The 16509-nt window shown below is 38.1% G+C and overlaps 1 protein-coding gene across 1 annotated transcript in view; it reads right to left on the bottom strand.

Annotated features, from left to right (window-relative positions):
- ARID2 (AT-rich interaction domain 2) overlaps positions 1-16509 on the bottom strand; it is a 103321-nt gene that overhangs the window by 2267 nt on the left and 84545 nt on the right. Inside the window, exons 16-20 of the mRNA XM_050324892.1 lie at positions 14212-14360; positions 6444-6582; positions 6259-6344; positions 1850-1973; positions 1672-1763 (exon numbers count right to left, since the gene is read on the bottom strand). Coding sequence (XP_050180849.1) covers positions 1672-1763; positions 1850-1973; positions 6259-6344; positions 6444-6582; positions 14212-14360 — 590 coding nt within the window. The remainder of the gene's footprint in view (positions 1-1671; positions 1764-1849; positions 1974-6258; positions 6345-6443; positions 6583-14211; positions 14361-16509) is intronic.

Here is a 16509-nt window from a genome sequence, read left to right as displayed (position 1 = left end):
CCTCAGTGTCACCGATCAGCGGTGGCACAAATTGTTTAGGAAATCAGCCAATTCTGAGGACGAAGCACAACACACATGCTTGAAAAATGTGTGAATGGGGCAAAACTTTCTGAGGAGACTGAGCCTTCCCTTCAGTATCTACTTGTTCTCATGTTGTGAGAGACTCAGTATTTAAACAGAATAAACTATCTTCAAGCCATCATGGCCCATGAGCAACCAACATCTGCATAGAGGAAGGGTATACAACAACAGCACAGAAAAATCCCATGAACACCTTATCAAAATGGGGAACACCAGTTCTGCATTATGTGCAATGCATATTTACGTGGACCTGGCAGGGGAAAATACTCAAGGATGTTACCAATGAAATGGTAAAGTTAAGAGTAAAACTTGTTCCATGTTTGATTTAATGGAACATTTTGTAGCTTTTTAACACTAAAAGAGACAAGAATATTCAGAATTAATAATTAGAAAAGTACAAAAAGAAATACTACATGAATACTTTACAGACCTAAACTTTTTAAGATTTTTTATATCTGAGAACACCAAAATCCCAGACTCATTCAGGTTATAAGTAATCTCTGGTATGTGGTCCAACTCTTGCTCGAAGCAGGGCCAACTCCTTAGCTAGCTCACACTGCTCAAACTGATATCCAAACAGGTTTTGAATATCTAAGAGGGCAGAAATTGCACAACCTTTCTGGGGAGCTTGATCCCCTGTTCTATTAACTCTTACGATTTTACCTTCTTTTACTGCTGGTATCTAATTAGGATTTCTTTGTTGCGACCTCTGCTCGTTTCCCCTCGTCCTTTCACCATGTTGTCCAAAAAGAGCTTTGTCTTCACTACAACCTCAAATTAGGCAGTTGAAGACAGCAGGAGGATTTCTACTACCAGTATCAAAACCTGTTTGTTTAGAACTACAACTAGGAAATTCCTCTCTATTGACAGGTTTTTGAAGAACAGGCAAAATTTGTAAGACTCTTATTAGAAATCATTTACAATGTAAAAAAAGCCAAGAAAACACTCAGCTTGTAAGTTCTTGGAAAAAATCAGAAGCAGCATGCATGGTGCTCACTGGCACAGTAAGTAACTACTGCTCCTTCTGCATCAGAAAGAACTTTTCCCATTTAGTACCACAAGCCAGTATTGGTCCATTTACTTACTGAAAGATCTTCTGCAAGTGAGAGGAAAGCTGACTGAGACATTTACTAGAGTTAACCCAAGTTTGGAGGGAAAAACAACAGAGAGGCAGCGTGTATGAAACAACTGTGTGTCCCTCCACAACTTCAGAAAATGTTTGTAAGAGCTCATTCACTGCCAATGGGAAGCTGCTTACAGAAGAATTAATTTCATAGTAATGCAGTACTGCTTCAGGGGGAAAAGGGACAGACCCACTGCAAAGGCATCTCTCATCTGTCTCCAAAAAATTTAACCTGTTGAATCTGCCAGACCCTTTCAAAAGTCTGGGTCACAAATACTGTCTTTAGGTAAGGTAATGTTGAGCACTTATGTGGGGAAGTAAATAGTGCACAACTGATACAGAAACTGTAGTGTCAATATACTTACTGTTTTTTTAAAAAGATAGGTAAAGCCTACCTATTTGTTTGATACTGAAAGGAACAGAAATGACATTGCCCACTAATATTAGAAAAATTATACAATGCTTACCTGCGACCACATTCTGAATATTTACCAATATTTTTTAGTATTAAGGCAGCTGTTAATCGGATGTGTTTAGTTATTGGTCCCTCTTTTTCATCCTACAAATGTAAAAAGAAAAAAATGTAAAAGCTCTGTAGTTAGTAGCAGGAAACAATATCCAATACTTGATTTAAACAATACTAACTGTGAAATCTCTGAAGACAAGGTTTCTTGATCCCCTCCTTAATGCCATTAGGGCAGCACTCGGATGATTCACAATGGCCTTCTGTGCTCTGGGAGTAGAGGCAGTACCCCCTGCAGCTGGCTGCCTACATTAGTAAGGAAAGAATTAATAAAAATAAGCTTGGCACTACTTTCTGGAAGATTAACAACTGAAAATTAATTTTACAATTTTTTAACCCATCTGAACAGAGACACAAAGATCCACTAATACTTGGTGCTGATACATGATTGGCCTTTTGTTTCCACGGAAATAAATCTTACTGTAAAGCCTTCTGAAGAGTCATGGGTTTTATTTTATGTGAAAAACACACTTCTCTCTCGAAGTCCTGCTCATCATCCATGACATTTGCGATGGAAAAGTAATATATTGTACTAATGACATAGCCACTTCCTGCAGTGTACCAATTTAAAGGAATGTTTTATCAGACAGGTTTGAACAAGAACTATGATACCAGCTATACAAATGCCACCTGAGATTTGGCCAGAGAATATCCTTAAAAAATAGCTTTTCAATACTTGACACAGCTCATTGGGGCCATTAGACACTAAGACAATATGAAATACCTATTAACTGTGATTAGTGAGAAGTAACATAAAAACATAATTTAAGCTATGATCCAAGACATAAAACATGTAATTGTTAAATCAGATCAAACATTTGTAAAACCAATTACCTGTTACTGCAGCTTTCAGACTGATTGATAAATTAAGCAGGGTATAACAAACATAGCAAAAGCAATTTCTCCATTTTCAGTATTAAAGTCAAAGCTCTATTTCATATAAAACTTTGAAATGACTCATATTATTAGAGTTTAGAATGTATAAATAGCAACTTCACTTCATAAACAAGACTCATAATGTCATCCTAAAGAACAATTTGCAGTATTGATGGTGAAAAATACCATCATACTTCAATACTTTGTACAATATTACTATGAAGTCCCTTAATACCCTATTAGAACCTGGTTAAGAAATGCGAGTAGTGCTTACTTGCAAAGGTAGCATAAATCAAATGTAAATGTTCTATTTTTTAAAATTAAAGTTAACATGTAAGACTATTATTTAAGTATCTTATACTGAAAGTGAATATACTAAGAACAAAATTGGAATTCTCTATCAGAGAATTTTATAACCTGAAATTCTAACAGCAAGAAAACTCAGTTAAAAAGTAAGATATAGTAACAGACCTCTCCCTAAAAAACTCCCCCCAAATGGAAATAAAATATACTATATATATAAAAAATTAGATATAAATAAATAAACAAATAAATAAATAAATAAGCTTTATTAAGTAAAAGGGCAGGGGGCTGAATTAAGAAACTGTTGGGCAATCTACATGTTTACAGAACACTGAGTACCACAGCAAAGGAATTATTATGTTCATTTTTGATTTCTGGAACATTTTAGTTTTCCTTTAATTAAGAAGCACAAGGATTCATCAACAGAGGCTGTTCCAGATGTCTCTAACAGCTATAAAGTTGAAGTACTATTGCCTCGATTCTAAAAATATTGAAAAAGGCACAATAAATTAGGAAGAGATTAAAATATTATCTTCTATTTTTAATTTTGGGGGAAATAAAGAAATTGATAAGAAAATCACTGAGACATCAAGTGGCTTGAGTTGTGTCTGTGGGCAAGTATCTCCTCAAGACCCATCTACATTTCCTGAATTTCTTTAATTATGTTATCAACTTAACTTCAAACCATACCATTCAAGTTATGCTTTAAAGCTATCTCCTGCCCCACTCCCATGGTGCATGAAGAATAGTTCTGGTAGCTCGCGCTACCAACCTTTGCTTCAGAGGCAACAAGGAGAAAAAAGATGAATCCAAAAAGATTCCAATGCACAAAGCTACAGTAAACATACAGTTAACTGGTAGTGCTACTTGACCTTCCAGAATGTAATATTCAACTACCTCTGAAAACCAGAAGAGGAGGTGTTAAAATAATAAAACTTGAAAAGCAAAGAAATACAGAATTAAGGTATAAAACCAACTTTGTAATGCAGCTTTATTTTTCCTACCTGGTTCTAGCAAAAGCTATTACGGATTTTTTTCAACTGTGTAGGGTGCTATGATAGACTGAAATGGTGATTTCGGGCCCTTGTTTGTTACAGGGTGTTCCACACGTTTTAATTCCAGCACAAATAACACTACCGGCATTCTCTGAGGTAGGTCTAAGTTTTACTAAATGGTGAGGGACTAAGTGAAAAAAGTTCACCTAATTAATGCCTAAAAGTTCATGACTTACACATGCTTTGTCTCAGCATCAGTTTTTTAAAGATGTTTCAGCTCCATACAAGAGTTTAATGATATGGACTATCAGTGGTGTGATGATCTGACACACTTCTAGGACTCAGTAAAAATTAAGCCAAAACCTTGTAAGACAGCTTGAGGTGAGCTGCTGGAGTGAGCTTAGGGTTTTGTCTGACAAGTCACTGATTCTGAAAGCAAATTATATGGTCTTGTCTCCTTCATGTAGCTGTTGAATGCTCCTTTCAGTTACACAAACAGAACTCTGTGGCAGTGCTGGAAGACAATGTGGGTTACACTCTACATTTAATCAAAATATTCCTGTTTGTTGATTTCTTATTTGGTAAAAGACAAGAGGGGAGAGAGTAAAAGTAACGGAAAGGGAACCTCTGTGATTTCCTAAGAGAGGTGATAACTGTTGTGAGTGCTGACAGAGAAAGGTCTTTCCCTTCCTTTTGTTCCGGCCCACCTTCTATACTGGTGTTCCACTGACAGTAAGGCAAATGTATTCCACTAATCTGGTAATCCCACTCTTTTGATTTATGAGTGGGTTCTTTTAAACAAATTGATTTACCAGGCAATCTAACAAAAACTAAAGTTAGTTCTCTCAGTGTAAGCAATGCACAGCTGTGAGAAACAACAAAGGATGTCAGAGAGTCAAAACACAGAATCACATAAGTTGCAAAACATTTCTAAGATAGCGAGTCTAACCATTAACCACTACCAAGTGCACCACTAAACCATGTCCCTAAGCACCATATCTGCACATCTTTTAAAGACCTAAAACATCCTACCTTGAGCAGGGAAGTCCTTATTTCAATTTGTAGCCTGAAATCACATCCTTAGATTCTTGTGATATTGCAGTCTCAATGTTTCAGCAAGAACTGGTTATGCATATAAATTCCTGCTTTCTGAATCTGACCTAATTATGGAATTCTGCCTTAGAAGAAGGGGTGTATGAACAGTTTTTCTCCTTTGAGTACTTGTGCCAGTTTTAAAGAAGCCTGTGAGGACACATAGCTACCGGATGTGTTATCTGTGTGATAGAACACTTTGAAAAGGCAGAGCTGAGATCACATCACGCTAGTAGATGGTGTCAGCCCTACACTTCCCACTTACCAAGCATTTAAGACTACATTAGCATAATTCTTCATTTTGTGGTTTTTCTGAGGTCTGAGTGTTGTTCAGTTTAAGGAAACAAGGAATCGTAAGTCTGTGTTAAGATGGTTTTTTAATATTAAAAACTAAAATAACTCTCAAACTAAATTTCTCAATTTTCATAACTTGACTCCCTCTGCTGCCTCCAGCAGCTTAGTAGTAATTTTACTAGCCACAGAACAGACTGCCAAATCTGACTGGGACCACGTAATTACATCTTCAGCTTGCAACAAACCAATTCCAGTCAGTTACTAACAAAGACCTAGTCTTAACACGTTTATTCAAGTAACTGAACTCTGAATAACTCCAATATTAAGACTGCCATCCCCAAAACCTCACACCAATGGGGCCTGTGCTCTCCAATATTAACTCCTGATGGCTGAAATCATTCTGGGAAAGAGAAGAGCCAAAGCTGATTCCAGGTAGCAACAAAGAATCTGAAGACTCAGAGGAGTCTTTCCTTTATCTTGCTTCTTTTTAAAATAAAAGTTTATTGCAAGAGTCCTGAGATCAAATCAGTCCAAATTTAGACCAAATTGGAAGGAATATATCAATTTACCAGACAATCCATCTCAGCTGTACGACAGAGATGAACTTTACACAACCAGTAAATCCATTTGGATTATAACCACTTTCCTGGTACAAGAAAAGTTATGAAATGCTGTCCAGTTGGGAAAAAAAAGGAGAACATGCTGAAAACAATGTTTATCATATAGTATTGATCCATAAACCTTAAAGGATTACCTGTTCTTTTTAGGATAACTGCAACCGCATCTCCCACATCAGAATCTGTTCCCTTCTTTTGTCTATTTTGTCTTACTGTAATGGACCTCAAATTTTATTATTGTTACAGACTCTTACATATGCAGAGTTTCACCCGATAAGCCAAGTTACACAAATTCTTCCAATAATTTCTATTTCTCTTATTTTCCCTATCACTCATGAGGATCAACTCTCTTACTTATTGGAAGGCTTCTGATTTCCTGCTTGTCCTTGTTCATCTTGCTTTAATCCTGCAAGCAAAGCATCTCTGGAACAGTGCTTATCCTGTTTGGGGAAAAGAGAAAGACAGTAAGAAAAGTGTGTGGAAATTTAACATGAAATTCCTACTGTTTTCTGAAGTAATATGTGAAAGAAAATCTGTACCTGTAAATGGGTAATGAAGGAAAACCTCTGCCGCTGGAAAGGTTCACATCCCTCCCATAAGCACTGCCCTGGGTAGACATCTTTTCCTCCATGTTCAGTTGCTGCATGATAGAAAACCTGTGATGGTGTCTGAAACCACCTACAAAAAGAAGGGGAGGGGAATTTAATTTTTTCTTTCCCAGTTAATGGTAAGGCACAAATATCACAAACATTAATCCCATAAACTTATTTTTTTTCTGAATTGAGACATGCTTTGATAAATGAAAAGTTGTAAAATTTTACAGAGAAAAACATGTAAGTCTATTAACCAGTGAGCTACTAATAAATGTCAGTGTGATTTCACCAAATCCAATCGAAATATCATAATTCTGTTTTTCTGGTTATACTTCAAAGGAATAATGCATGTTGATTCCAAAAGACCCATTCTCTCCTATGAAGCAAAACACAGCAATGAACTATGAACAGCTATAAAAGATGAGCTTCATGTATTCATTTTCCCATTTTCCTTCTTTACTGGCAGTCATACTCAGACCTTATTTAAACCTGAATTGGGAAAAAGAGATGTATACCATACATCTGAATTCTTAATAATGGGAAGATTGCTAGATATCATTTCCTGATGTGCACAGAAGTTGAAAAATGTCAGTTATCTGACACTTTTTAACATTTTCACTTGAGTCTCAATTTTTGAGTCACAGAATCATAGAATGGTTTTGGTTGTAAGGGACCTCCAAAGGTCATCTAGTCCAACCTTTTTGCTATGGGTAGGGACACCTTGCACCAAACCAGGTTGCTCAGAGCCCCATCCAATCTGGTCTTGAATGTTGCCAGGAATGGGGCATCCACTGCTTCTCTGGGCTACCTGTTCCAGTTTTTCACCAAATAAAAATGACTTTCCAAACCCTGAAACTAAGCACCTTGCTGGCTAACAGCCCCAAAGCAAAGGACACGAAGCAAATTAGGTGCTTCTGCATGAATACAAAATATGAAGTTGTCCTATGCCTGGCACTCTAATACTCTCAACAGTGTATTATGTGTTTTCTGTATATTTCTATTTGGTGAAAGCAGAGGTGTGACATACCTTAACAGGGAGTTCAGCCTGGTAAGGGCTTTCTTCCATTTCTAAGAAAAGTTACAACTCACTGTGAATGCCACCTCATATAATAAAAATACTGGTGAATTAACAATTCTTAGATCTCTATTTTCAAATTGTCATAGCATCACAGAATGGTTTGGGTTGGAGGGGGATTTTGAAAATCATTGCGTTCCAACCCCTCTGCCCAGGGAAAGACACCTTCAACTAGATCAGGTTGCTCAGAGCCCCATCCAACATGGCCTTGAACACCACTAGGGCTGGGGCAACCACAACTTCCCTGGGCAACCTGTTCCAGTGCCTCACCACCCTCAGAGTGAAGAATTTTTTCCTAATATCCAACCTAAATGTACTCTCTTTCAATTTAAACACATTCCCCCTTGTCTTCTCCCTACATGCCTCATCTTTCCTGTAAGTTCTCTTCAGGTACTGGAAGGCTACAATTAGGTTACCCTGAAGCCTCCTCTGTTCCAGGCTGAGCAATCCCAATTCTCTGAACCATTCCTCATAGGAAAGGTGCTCCATCCCTCTCATCATCTTGGTGTCCCTCCTCTGGACTCACTCCAACAGGTTCGATGTCCTTCCTGTGCTGGGGACACCAGAGCTGGATGCAGCACTCCAGGTGGGGTCTCACCAGGGTGGAGTAGAAGGGCAGAATCACCTTCCTTGACCTGCTGGCCATGCTGCTTTTGATGCAGCCCAAGGCATGACTGGCTTTCTGGGCTGCAAGTGCCCATTGCCGGCTCATGTCCATCCTCTCATCCACCAGCACCCCCAAGTCCTTCTCGACAGAGCTGCTCTCGATCTGTTCATCTCCCAGCCTGTACTGATACGGTGTTGGCCTGACCCAGGTGTAGCACCTTGCACTTGGTCTTGTTAAACATTGTGAGATTCCCATGGGCCCACTTCTCCAGCTTGTCCAGGTCCCTCTGGATGGCATCCAATCCTTCATATGTGTCAACAGCACCACTCAGCTTGGTGCCATCTGCAAATCTGTTGAGGGTGCACTTCATCCCTCTATGTCACTAATGAAGATATTAAATACCACTGGTCCCAATATGGACCCTTGAGGGACACCATTCGGCACTGATGCCCATTTAGGACTCTGAGCCACCTGACCACTGCCCTCTGGACGTGACCATCCAACCAATTCCTAATCCATCTAAGAGTCCACTCATCAAATCCATGTCTCTGAAATTAGAGAGAAGGTTGTTGTGGGGGACCACATCAAAGTCTTAGCAGAAGCCTAGACAAGTGACATCTGGAGCCCTTCCCTTATCCACTGATGTAGTTACTCCATCATAGAAAGCCATTGGGTTGGTCAGACAGGATTCTCCCTTGGTGAAGCTCTGTTGGTGGTCTTGAATCACCTCCCTGTTCTCCATGTGCCTTAACATACTACTAGGAGTATGTTCCATGCCCTTCCCAGGCACACAGGTGAGGTTCATGTCAGTAGTTTCCAGGGTCGTCCTTTCTTCCCTTCTTTAAGATGGGTACACTTTGTCTTTTTCCAGTCACCCAGGACTTCCTCATGACTTTTCAAATATCATGGAGAGTGGCTTGGCAACTACATCAGCCAATTCCTTCAGGATTCTAGGATGCATTTCCTAAGGTCCCACAGAAGTGCGCACATTTGGGTTTCTCAGGTGGCCATAAACCTGATCTTCACTTACAGTGGGAGGGACTTTGCTTTCCTAGTTGTCATCCTGTTGTCCACTCCAGAGGTGTAAGAAGAGAGGCTGCCATTGAAGCCTGAGGCAAAGAGTTGTTAAGTAGCTCAGCCTTCTCTGTGTCCATTGCTACCTGTTCACCAGCAGGTGTACACCTTCTCTTACCTTCCTTTTGTGGTTAACATACTTGTAGAAGCCCTTCCTGTTCTTCTCTGCATCCCTTGCCAGGTTCAGTTCCAGCGCTGCCTTTTTCCTTAACCCCTCCCTACACCACTGTACTTCTCTATACTCTTTCCAGGTTACCTGTCCTAGTTTCCACTGCCTATGCCTATTTGCTTCTTGCCCTTTAGTTTGACCACCAGTTCCCTACTCAGCCACACGAGCCTCCTGCCTTTCTCGCCTGATTTCTCGCTCCTGGGAATCTCTGGCTTTTGCTCTCTATGGAAGACTTATTTAAAGATCTGCCAGCTCTGTTCCGCTCCCTTGTCCCCAAGGGCAGTCTCTCAGGGAATCCCACTGATAATCTCCCTGTGGAGCTGGAAGTCAGCCTTCTTAAAGTTCAAGAGCCTGACCTTACTCCTTACCTGACCTATACTCCTCAAGACTGCAAACTCCACCAAGGCATGATTGCTACAAATTAGGCTACCTCCCATCTCATGTAGACAATAGATGTGTTATTGTAACATACATCAGACGGTAAAGGAGAATCACTGAATTTCAAGAAGTAGGACATAAAAATAATGAATTATTCCAAGTGTAGATTTTTTTTTTACCCTAGATATACTCTAAAATGTATCACAAGTGTTACAAATTATGTCCCTTACTTCAACAGAGAAAAAAGGGCCAAAAGATTCAGCTGTGCACGATTCATTTCAATACAACTAACCCAGCTCATCAACACCAACTTAAGGCTTGGACAGAAGAGGTGTAGCTGCTGCCCTTTGGGAAGTCATTACCACCAGCTGTTCTCGCACACCTGCTGGACAGATGACACTGGTGCCACAGTCTTACCAAAGGGGAAACACATGTATGTATTCACCTCAGCCACTCTGGTTTCACATGCCAGTATTTTAATTTCAGTTAACAAGAAAAGTATTCACGTTAAGATGTTTGACTGAACTCACTGGGATGATTATTTGACTGAACTCACATCTCCTCTCCAAGAGGAGATGACTTCCCATCAGAGACCCACAGCAAGCAGTCAAGGATGAAGCAACATCTACAACCCACAGCAGTCATTTACGGACATGTCCAAGTCAGAACTCCCAGCATACAAACAGCAGATCAGTAAGTGTTTTGATCCAGCCACCTCCTTCCACATCCTACTACCGCTCAGCAGTGACCATTATGCACCACACTTGCAGTCGATATCTAGGTCTAAGTGTACTGTTACCTGAACAATTTAAAGATATCAGAGAGCTAATTTCACCCAGAGACAAGTCTTAGCTATAAACTGAATCCTACTGCAATAACCACCTGTAATACAACAAATTACCTTTTATACAGGCAATAAATATTACTCTCTTTAGAAGCATTCATCTTTTACATGACAGTCAGCCTTTACTGAAGGGAAGCTGGGAAGCAGAAATACCTGCCTCTTGCTCTTGGTCCAGGTATCCCATAGTAGGAAATGAAAATAAAACGTTTTACATCTGCATTGGCTCAAAAGTTGATGTTTCAGAGGACAGAAAAATGTCTTTCCACAATAAAGGGGAAGCCAGTATATAAACTTAAGCCTGGCAAAACTTATTTATGAATAATTCCTGGCACAGATGAAACAAATTTCATGGTAGAAGTGAAATCCAAAATACAGTGTAAAACATTTTATTCAACATGGCAAGGCTTTAGAAAAATATAATCATTTCAGCTATGTTGGCTCATTCACTGTTTAATGTGAATTGTATTGTACATGTCAATCACTGATCTAAAGATTCAAATTTACTACCATTTTGCAGAAAAAAACTATTTTTCCTTAAAGAACCACCTAACTATAGTAATAAAAAAAGGCCTAAGTATGACAATATGGTCAGTTCAGTCTAGACTTGTTTCACACTTAATTTCTCCATCATTCTCTTCAACCCCTGAACAGAACATTAAACTAATAGCTGATATGACAGGCAGTGCAGATTCAATAGTGTTTTCAATTTACTTTTTAAATACCAAGCAATTCAAGAGCAGACAATTCAACAGCAGCTTTTAAACTAAGCTGCATACAATTAGCAGTACTTGCAGACAGCTCAGGTTCAAAGGAAAACACCACCGTTCTGTTACAGTCTCAATACAAAATAGTGTGCTGATTGACACCTTTTAGAGTTCTACTTCCACCTCAGACACTAAATCTGAATACATCTGCCAGCGGCCAATCATTACAACTACTTGTATAATTCAGCCTCATTTCTTGTGGTCTTCAGACACTGCTAAATCTGTGGCATTTTACATCTTGGTCTACTGTTTCCTAATTCAGTTCTTAAAAAAACCAAACCAAATAAAACGCCCACTCATGCCACTGGAATGCTGCTCACTGCAGCAGCCAAATTAGTGGGTAGGAAAGAACATACTATTTTATTTATTTGCATTTATTCTGACTCTTGATAAAATGTTTTTTAAGGCCTTCACTGCCTTCTGCAATGCATCTTGGAAGGGAAACATAATGCTAATATTCTGTAAGAATTCAAGAACAAGTATAGAGAAACAGGTGAAAATTACTGTTTCAAAAGTGTCTGCTGCCCTATCTTTCCAGTTAACTACAAACACCATGAAAAGACCCCCACTGTTCTATCATTCTACTATGATAAACTGTTTGCCTAATCTTAGGAAAAAGAAAATTGTTAAGCAATCATGAATGAAACCAAGAAGTGAATCTGAAGTCCACACAGACTAATAACCCACTCAGAAGAATCTTTTTGTTTCCTGCTTAAACAACTCAATAAAAACCCCAAGACTGAAAGCTATAAATAAAACAGTTGAAAGAACAGGTGGTAATTCCAGATTCTTCTTTATGTCTGTTAAAATCAGGAATACTACAGGAGATTTGATACTCCCATTTTTAATCAGGCTGTTCAAGGAATATGAACAAACAATATACGTTTGAGGAAAATGCTAACTTAACACTTTGATTCTCACTTCACCACACAGAACACCTAGGCTGAGACTGAAGTGAGTATTCTAAAAGTGACAGACAGCATAAAAACAAGAGCTGTGTGTCACATGAACTAGATCTATCAATGCAAAAATCGCTGAGGGCTTTTGAAAAGAATCAAACTTAACCATGAAAAAAAGCAGTACAGGAAGTAACAACTAGAGAAACTAAAGCAACAGTAATATGCTTGAAATAAAATGCAGAGATCAACTCGTAAAATATCAGCCTTGTAGCCCTTAACCTCAGTCTCAGGAAAACCTTCTGCAGTAATATTTTAAGACAGACTACAAAAAGACTGACAATGTAAGGTAATCATAAGTGTATTGCTCCTTCTCCTGCCTCAAAAATCTGTCTGCACATATTCACATTCTAGTTCACATGTGACATCAGCTTATTCCATGGTCAGATGTCACCTCAACACAACTTACCCTATATAACTTTAGACATGGCCGAAAATTGGTGACTTATGCTTTAAAACTGCAGTTCAGGAAACTCTTCAAGATGGTATAAATTGGCAAGGTTTCTGCTTGAAACCACTCTAGCTTTTCATTTCAAGCTCAATACAACCCACTCTCATTCCTACACAGGTGTTAATACATCTATTATGTAGCCAGTAAAGTATGGCTCTACGGTTCTATTTATTAGCGGTAAAGGAGGAAACTACAAAGTAAGTAAAGCCTTACATGTATTTCTTACATAGAGAAGTGTCATCTATCAAAGAAAGAAAAATCACTTTTAAGGGGAAAACAGTGCAGTGATCCTAAAAAGCAACAGAACTCTACAGTACTAGTCAGTCTTATCTGTGTGTCTTACGCTGACTTAATGATCTTAGAATTATGTTTGTAAGGAATGAAAAGAACCAAAAATTGCACCTTTAGGGGTCTACACAATAACAGTCCTTCAGTATTCCTATAATTCTGTTCAAATGCCTCATTTTCACTATCAGTTCCGTACATTCAAACTTCTCCATCTTTTCATCCCAACTTTCTGAATTTCCCACCAGCTTTCTGTCAAATCAGTTTGTCTTTATGATCCCTCTGACTTGCCCTACAATGGTGAAGTGTCTCACCCTTCTTCATGCCCTTCCTATGTATTACACAATTTTTCTCACTGTTTTCAGAGTGGCTATTTGACAACTGCCTTTGTTTCACCAATCTCTGCCCTCACTGGAAATTAAGTATATTCAGAAAGCTAAGTTATTTTAAAAATCGGTGTCAAGATCTATATATTGCTACACAAGTCATATCATGTTTTTATAAGCCTACACCTAAATGCCTTCTAGCTCACTCCTCTCTAAGGACAACGACAGTAAATCAAGAAAAGTCTAATCATTGCTGCCTAGTTTTAAGGCTGAGTTCCTTTTTATTTCCTTTCATGACAATGGTGTCCTGTGGCACACAAATAGTATAATTACTAAAATTAGTCATAAGCTAAATAAGACTTTGACCAGGACACAGAAGTGCAACAGCCTGCTCTTGCAAAACTGGAAACACAAGAAAATGTCAAGACATGATTTGCCACTGGAGTACAGGAACTATTTTTGTATTTGCAACACAGAGAACAACTTTCAGAGTTAGGATTTTTTTTAACTTAACTACACGACTGTTTTATTTGTTATTGAAGAGTCAACATACTACAAGAAAGCCACGTAATACTAATTTTATGCTCTCAAGTATAATTGAGAGCAATTGAGTGTCTTGCTGTCCCCCACCTCATTCAGTTTCCTCACCATTTTCACTTTTTCTTTTCCCCACTGACAAAGTATAAGGTAACTTAAGGAAATAGAACGGGTAGAACCTGTAGGATCACCTTCTATATACAAGCATCTGTTACATATTAGTAAAAGTAAATAAAGGAGCCAGTTACTTTTTACAAGATTGCCACAGACACATGAAGTTCTGTCCAGGTTTTTTCATCTGCTCTGCATGCTGACTTGCTGCAGTGTATGACGGTGGCTGCAAATTGATCTGCTGGCCTGGTACTTGTACTGTTGGTATCGACGTTGCAGGTGTGCTCTGTAGAAAAAGTTAAAACATAGTTTTAAACAGGGCTTATTTGAATACTTAACATGCAGTTTACTGTTTGCTGAAAGACCTTTTGTTTTACACAATTTTTTTTGTAATCTACCACAGGTTTTCAGTTGTTAACACTTTGAATAAGCATTAATAGATAAAATAACATGAGAGACACACAACTTTTGCACTGTCATAATTATCCTGAAGTATTTAATATTCAAGTTAATAAACTTTATGTTCAGATTCAAACACAGAATTATGACTAACAAATTTCTCAAGGGCACTAGCGAAGCAAGGGTTAACATTATTTTGCAAAGACTTTGTTTATAATTTAAGAAAAGAAAAAAACCCATGCAAACTCTAGGTGCTGCAATATCATCAGCATAGGGAGTAGTTTTGCTTTCCTATGTAAAAGTAAATGCACCAGTGAGCCCTGAAACATATAAAACTGCTATATGTTGTTTGATGAAATGTTTTTATGTACTGCATCTGTGGAATTCTTGAACTGCCACACTAATATGCATCAGCCTCTGTTACAGAGCGCATACAAAAAGGTAAACGAACAACACTGAAGAAACACTATCAGTGACCAATAGGCTCCATCTACAACATACCATTTTCTCTATAAATATTGGCAAATGATATAATTCTTCAGGTTCTTGTAAAACCAGACAGCACACATGCCTTCATACAGAGCACCATGTGCCCAGAATGCCTAAACATACTGTACAACTTGTATACAGTGAAAGAGAAACACTTCAGAAAGGAAAAAGATGTTGCCCTTGCTAAGTAACAAGACATTATTTTAACACTGAACTAAAATTATCTTTAAAATTACCTAAAAATACAAAACCAAAGCAATTTTTTTTTCTGAGAAACAGATACAGAACACTGAACTTCCTGTTTCAGAACAGTGTTTATGTGATAATATTGTTTCTCTTCTTTTTTTTTAGAAGGCTCTAGCCAGCAAGGTGTTTATAAGGATGACAAAAATAAAGTTAAGCTTTTGAATATTATTCAGGAATGAAGACCTAACATGCTTTTCTTCCCTACTGTTTGAAGGAATGTAACACTCTAGAGAGACCAAATAACATTACTTTCAAGTCTATGTTTAAGAATATTATAAAGCAAGCACTTTCAAATGGTGCACAAAACACTCTGTTATAGACCTTCACAGCTTTGTTACTAGTAACTTCAGACTTCCACTATAAGAAACAAACAGTTAACTGCAACTTCTATAATTTCATTTGCATGTTGATTTTGCATTTTCTTCCTGCTGCTCTCTATTGGCTTTGTGGACAACAGTCATACAAGGTATTAGGTTAATAACTGTCACAGATGATACAATGCTAGTAACATGACCAAAGGAACAGTAAAAAAGCCTGATCAAAAGCAAAACACTTCCCATATCTAAGCACGAAACATGACAGAAATAAGGGAAAACTCTGCAAAACTTCTGAACGCAGCATAACTACTTATGATGCCTGTAATCCATCCGCATATATGAAAAGTTTTAAGAAAATATTTTAGTCCTTTAGTCACATAACTACAAATTATTTTGAACTCATCAATGATTTTTCACCTAAAGACCTCTAAATTATTTTACAGAATGGGTAATGAATCCTTCACAGTGCATCTTTTAACAAAAGGTAAACACAAGTGGAGCCTTTCAAGATCAGTGTCCTTTAAATGGGCATTTTTAAAGTGAAGTTGCAAGTAACGTAACCGAGTGTTAGCAGTACAGCTTGTTTTGCAGCCTTTGCTTGGCATCTCAGTATCAACACATTATGATGGTCTTTATGTGACTTTTTATCCCTGTAGAACTTCTGTCTCCTTTAACGTGCAGAAGAGAAAATGAGCTTACTGAATGAATTCAGTATTTCATTTAATTCTCATAATTCAGTGTGTGGTTCATGTATTATTTACTCCACTCCGAGCAAACCCTGCAATTAATCCAGAATTATGAATTTTCTCAAGGGTTTCTCTGGCAAGGTCTCCTAGTGGTATTCAAAGCTTTTAAATACCATCTCATTAAAAAATTGTTTATTTTAAACAAGAAGATCTGAGATACACACCACAAAATGTTACATGCTGAAAACGAAAGACCACAGAAAAGGAAACAAATTTTCAGAATGAAAAATGAAAATTC

Source organism: Myiozetetes cayanensis, unplaced genomic scaffold (assembly GCF_022539395.1).
Source record: "Myiozetetes cayanensis isolate MyiCay16 unplaced genomic scaffold, myiCay2020 scf3, whole genome shotgun sequence".
NCBI lineage: Eukaryota > Metazoa > Chordata > Aves > Passeriformes > Tyrannidae > Myiozetetes > Myiozetetes cayanensis.
Note: the sequence above shows the minus strand (reverse complement) of the source record. Positions and strands in the feature narration are given on the sequence as shown.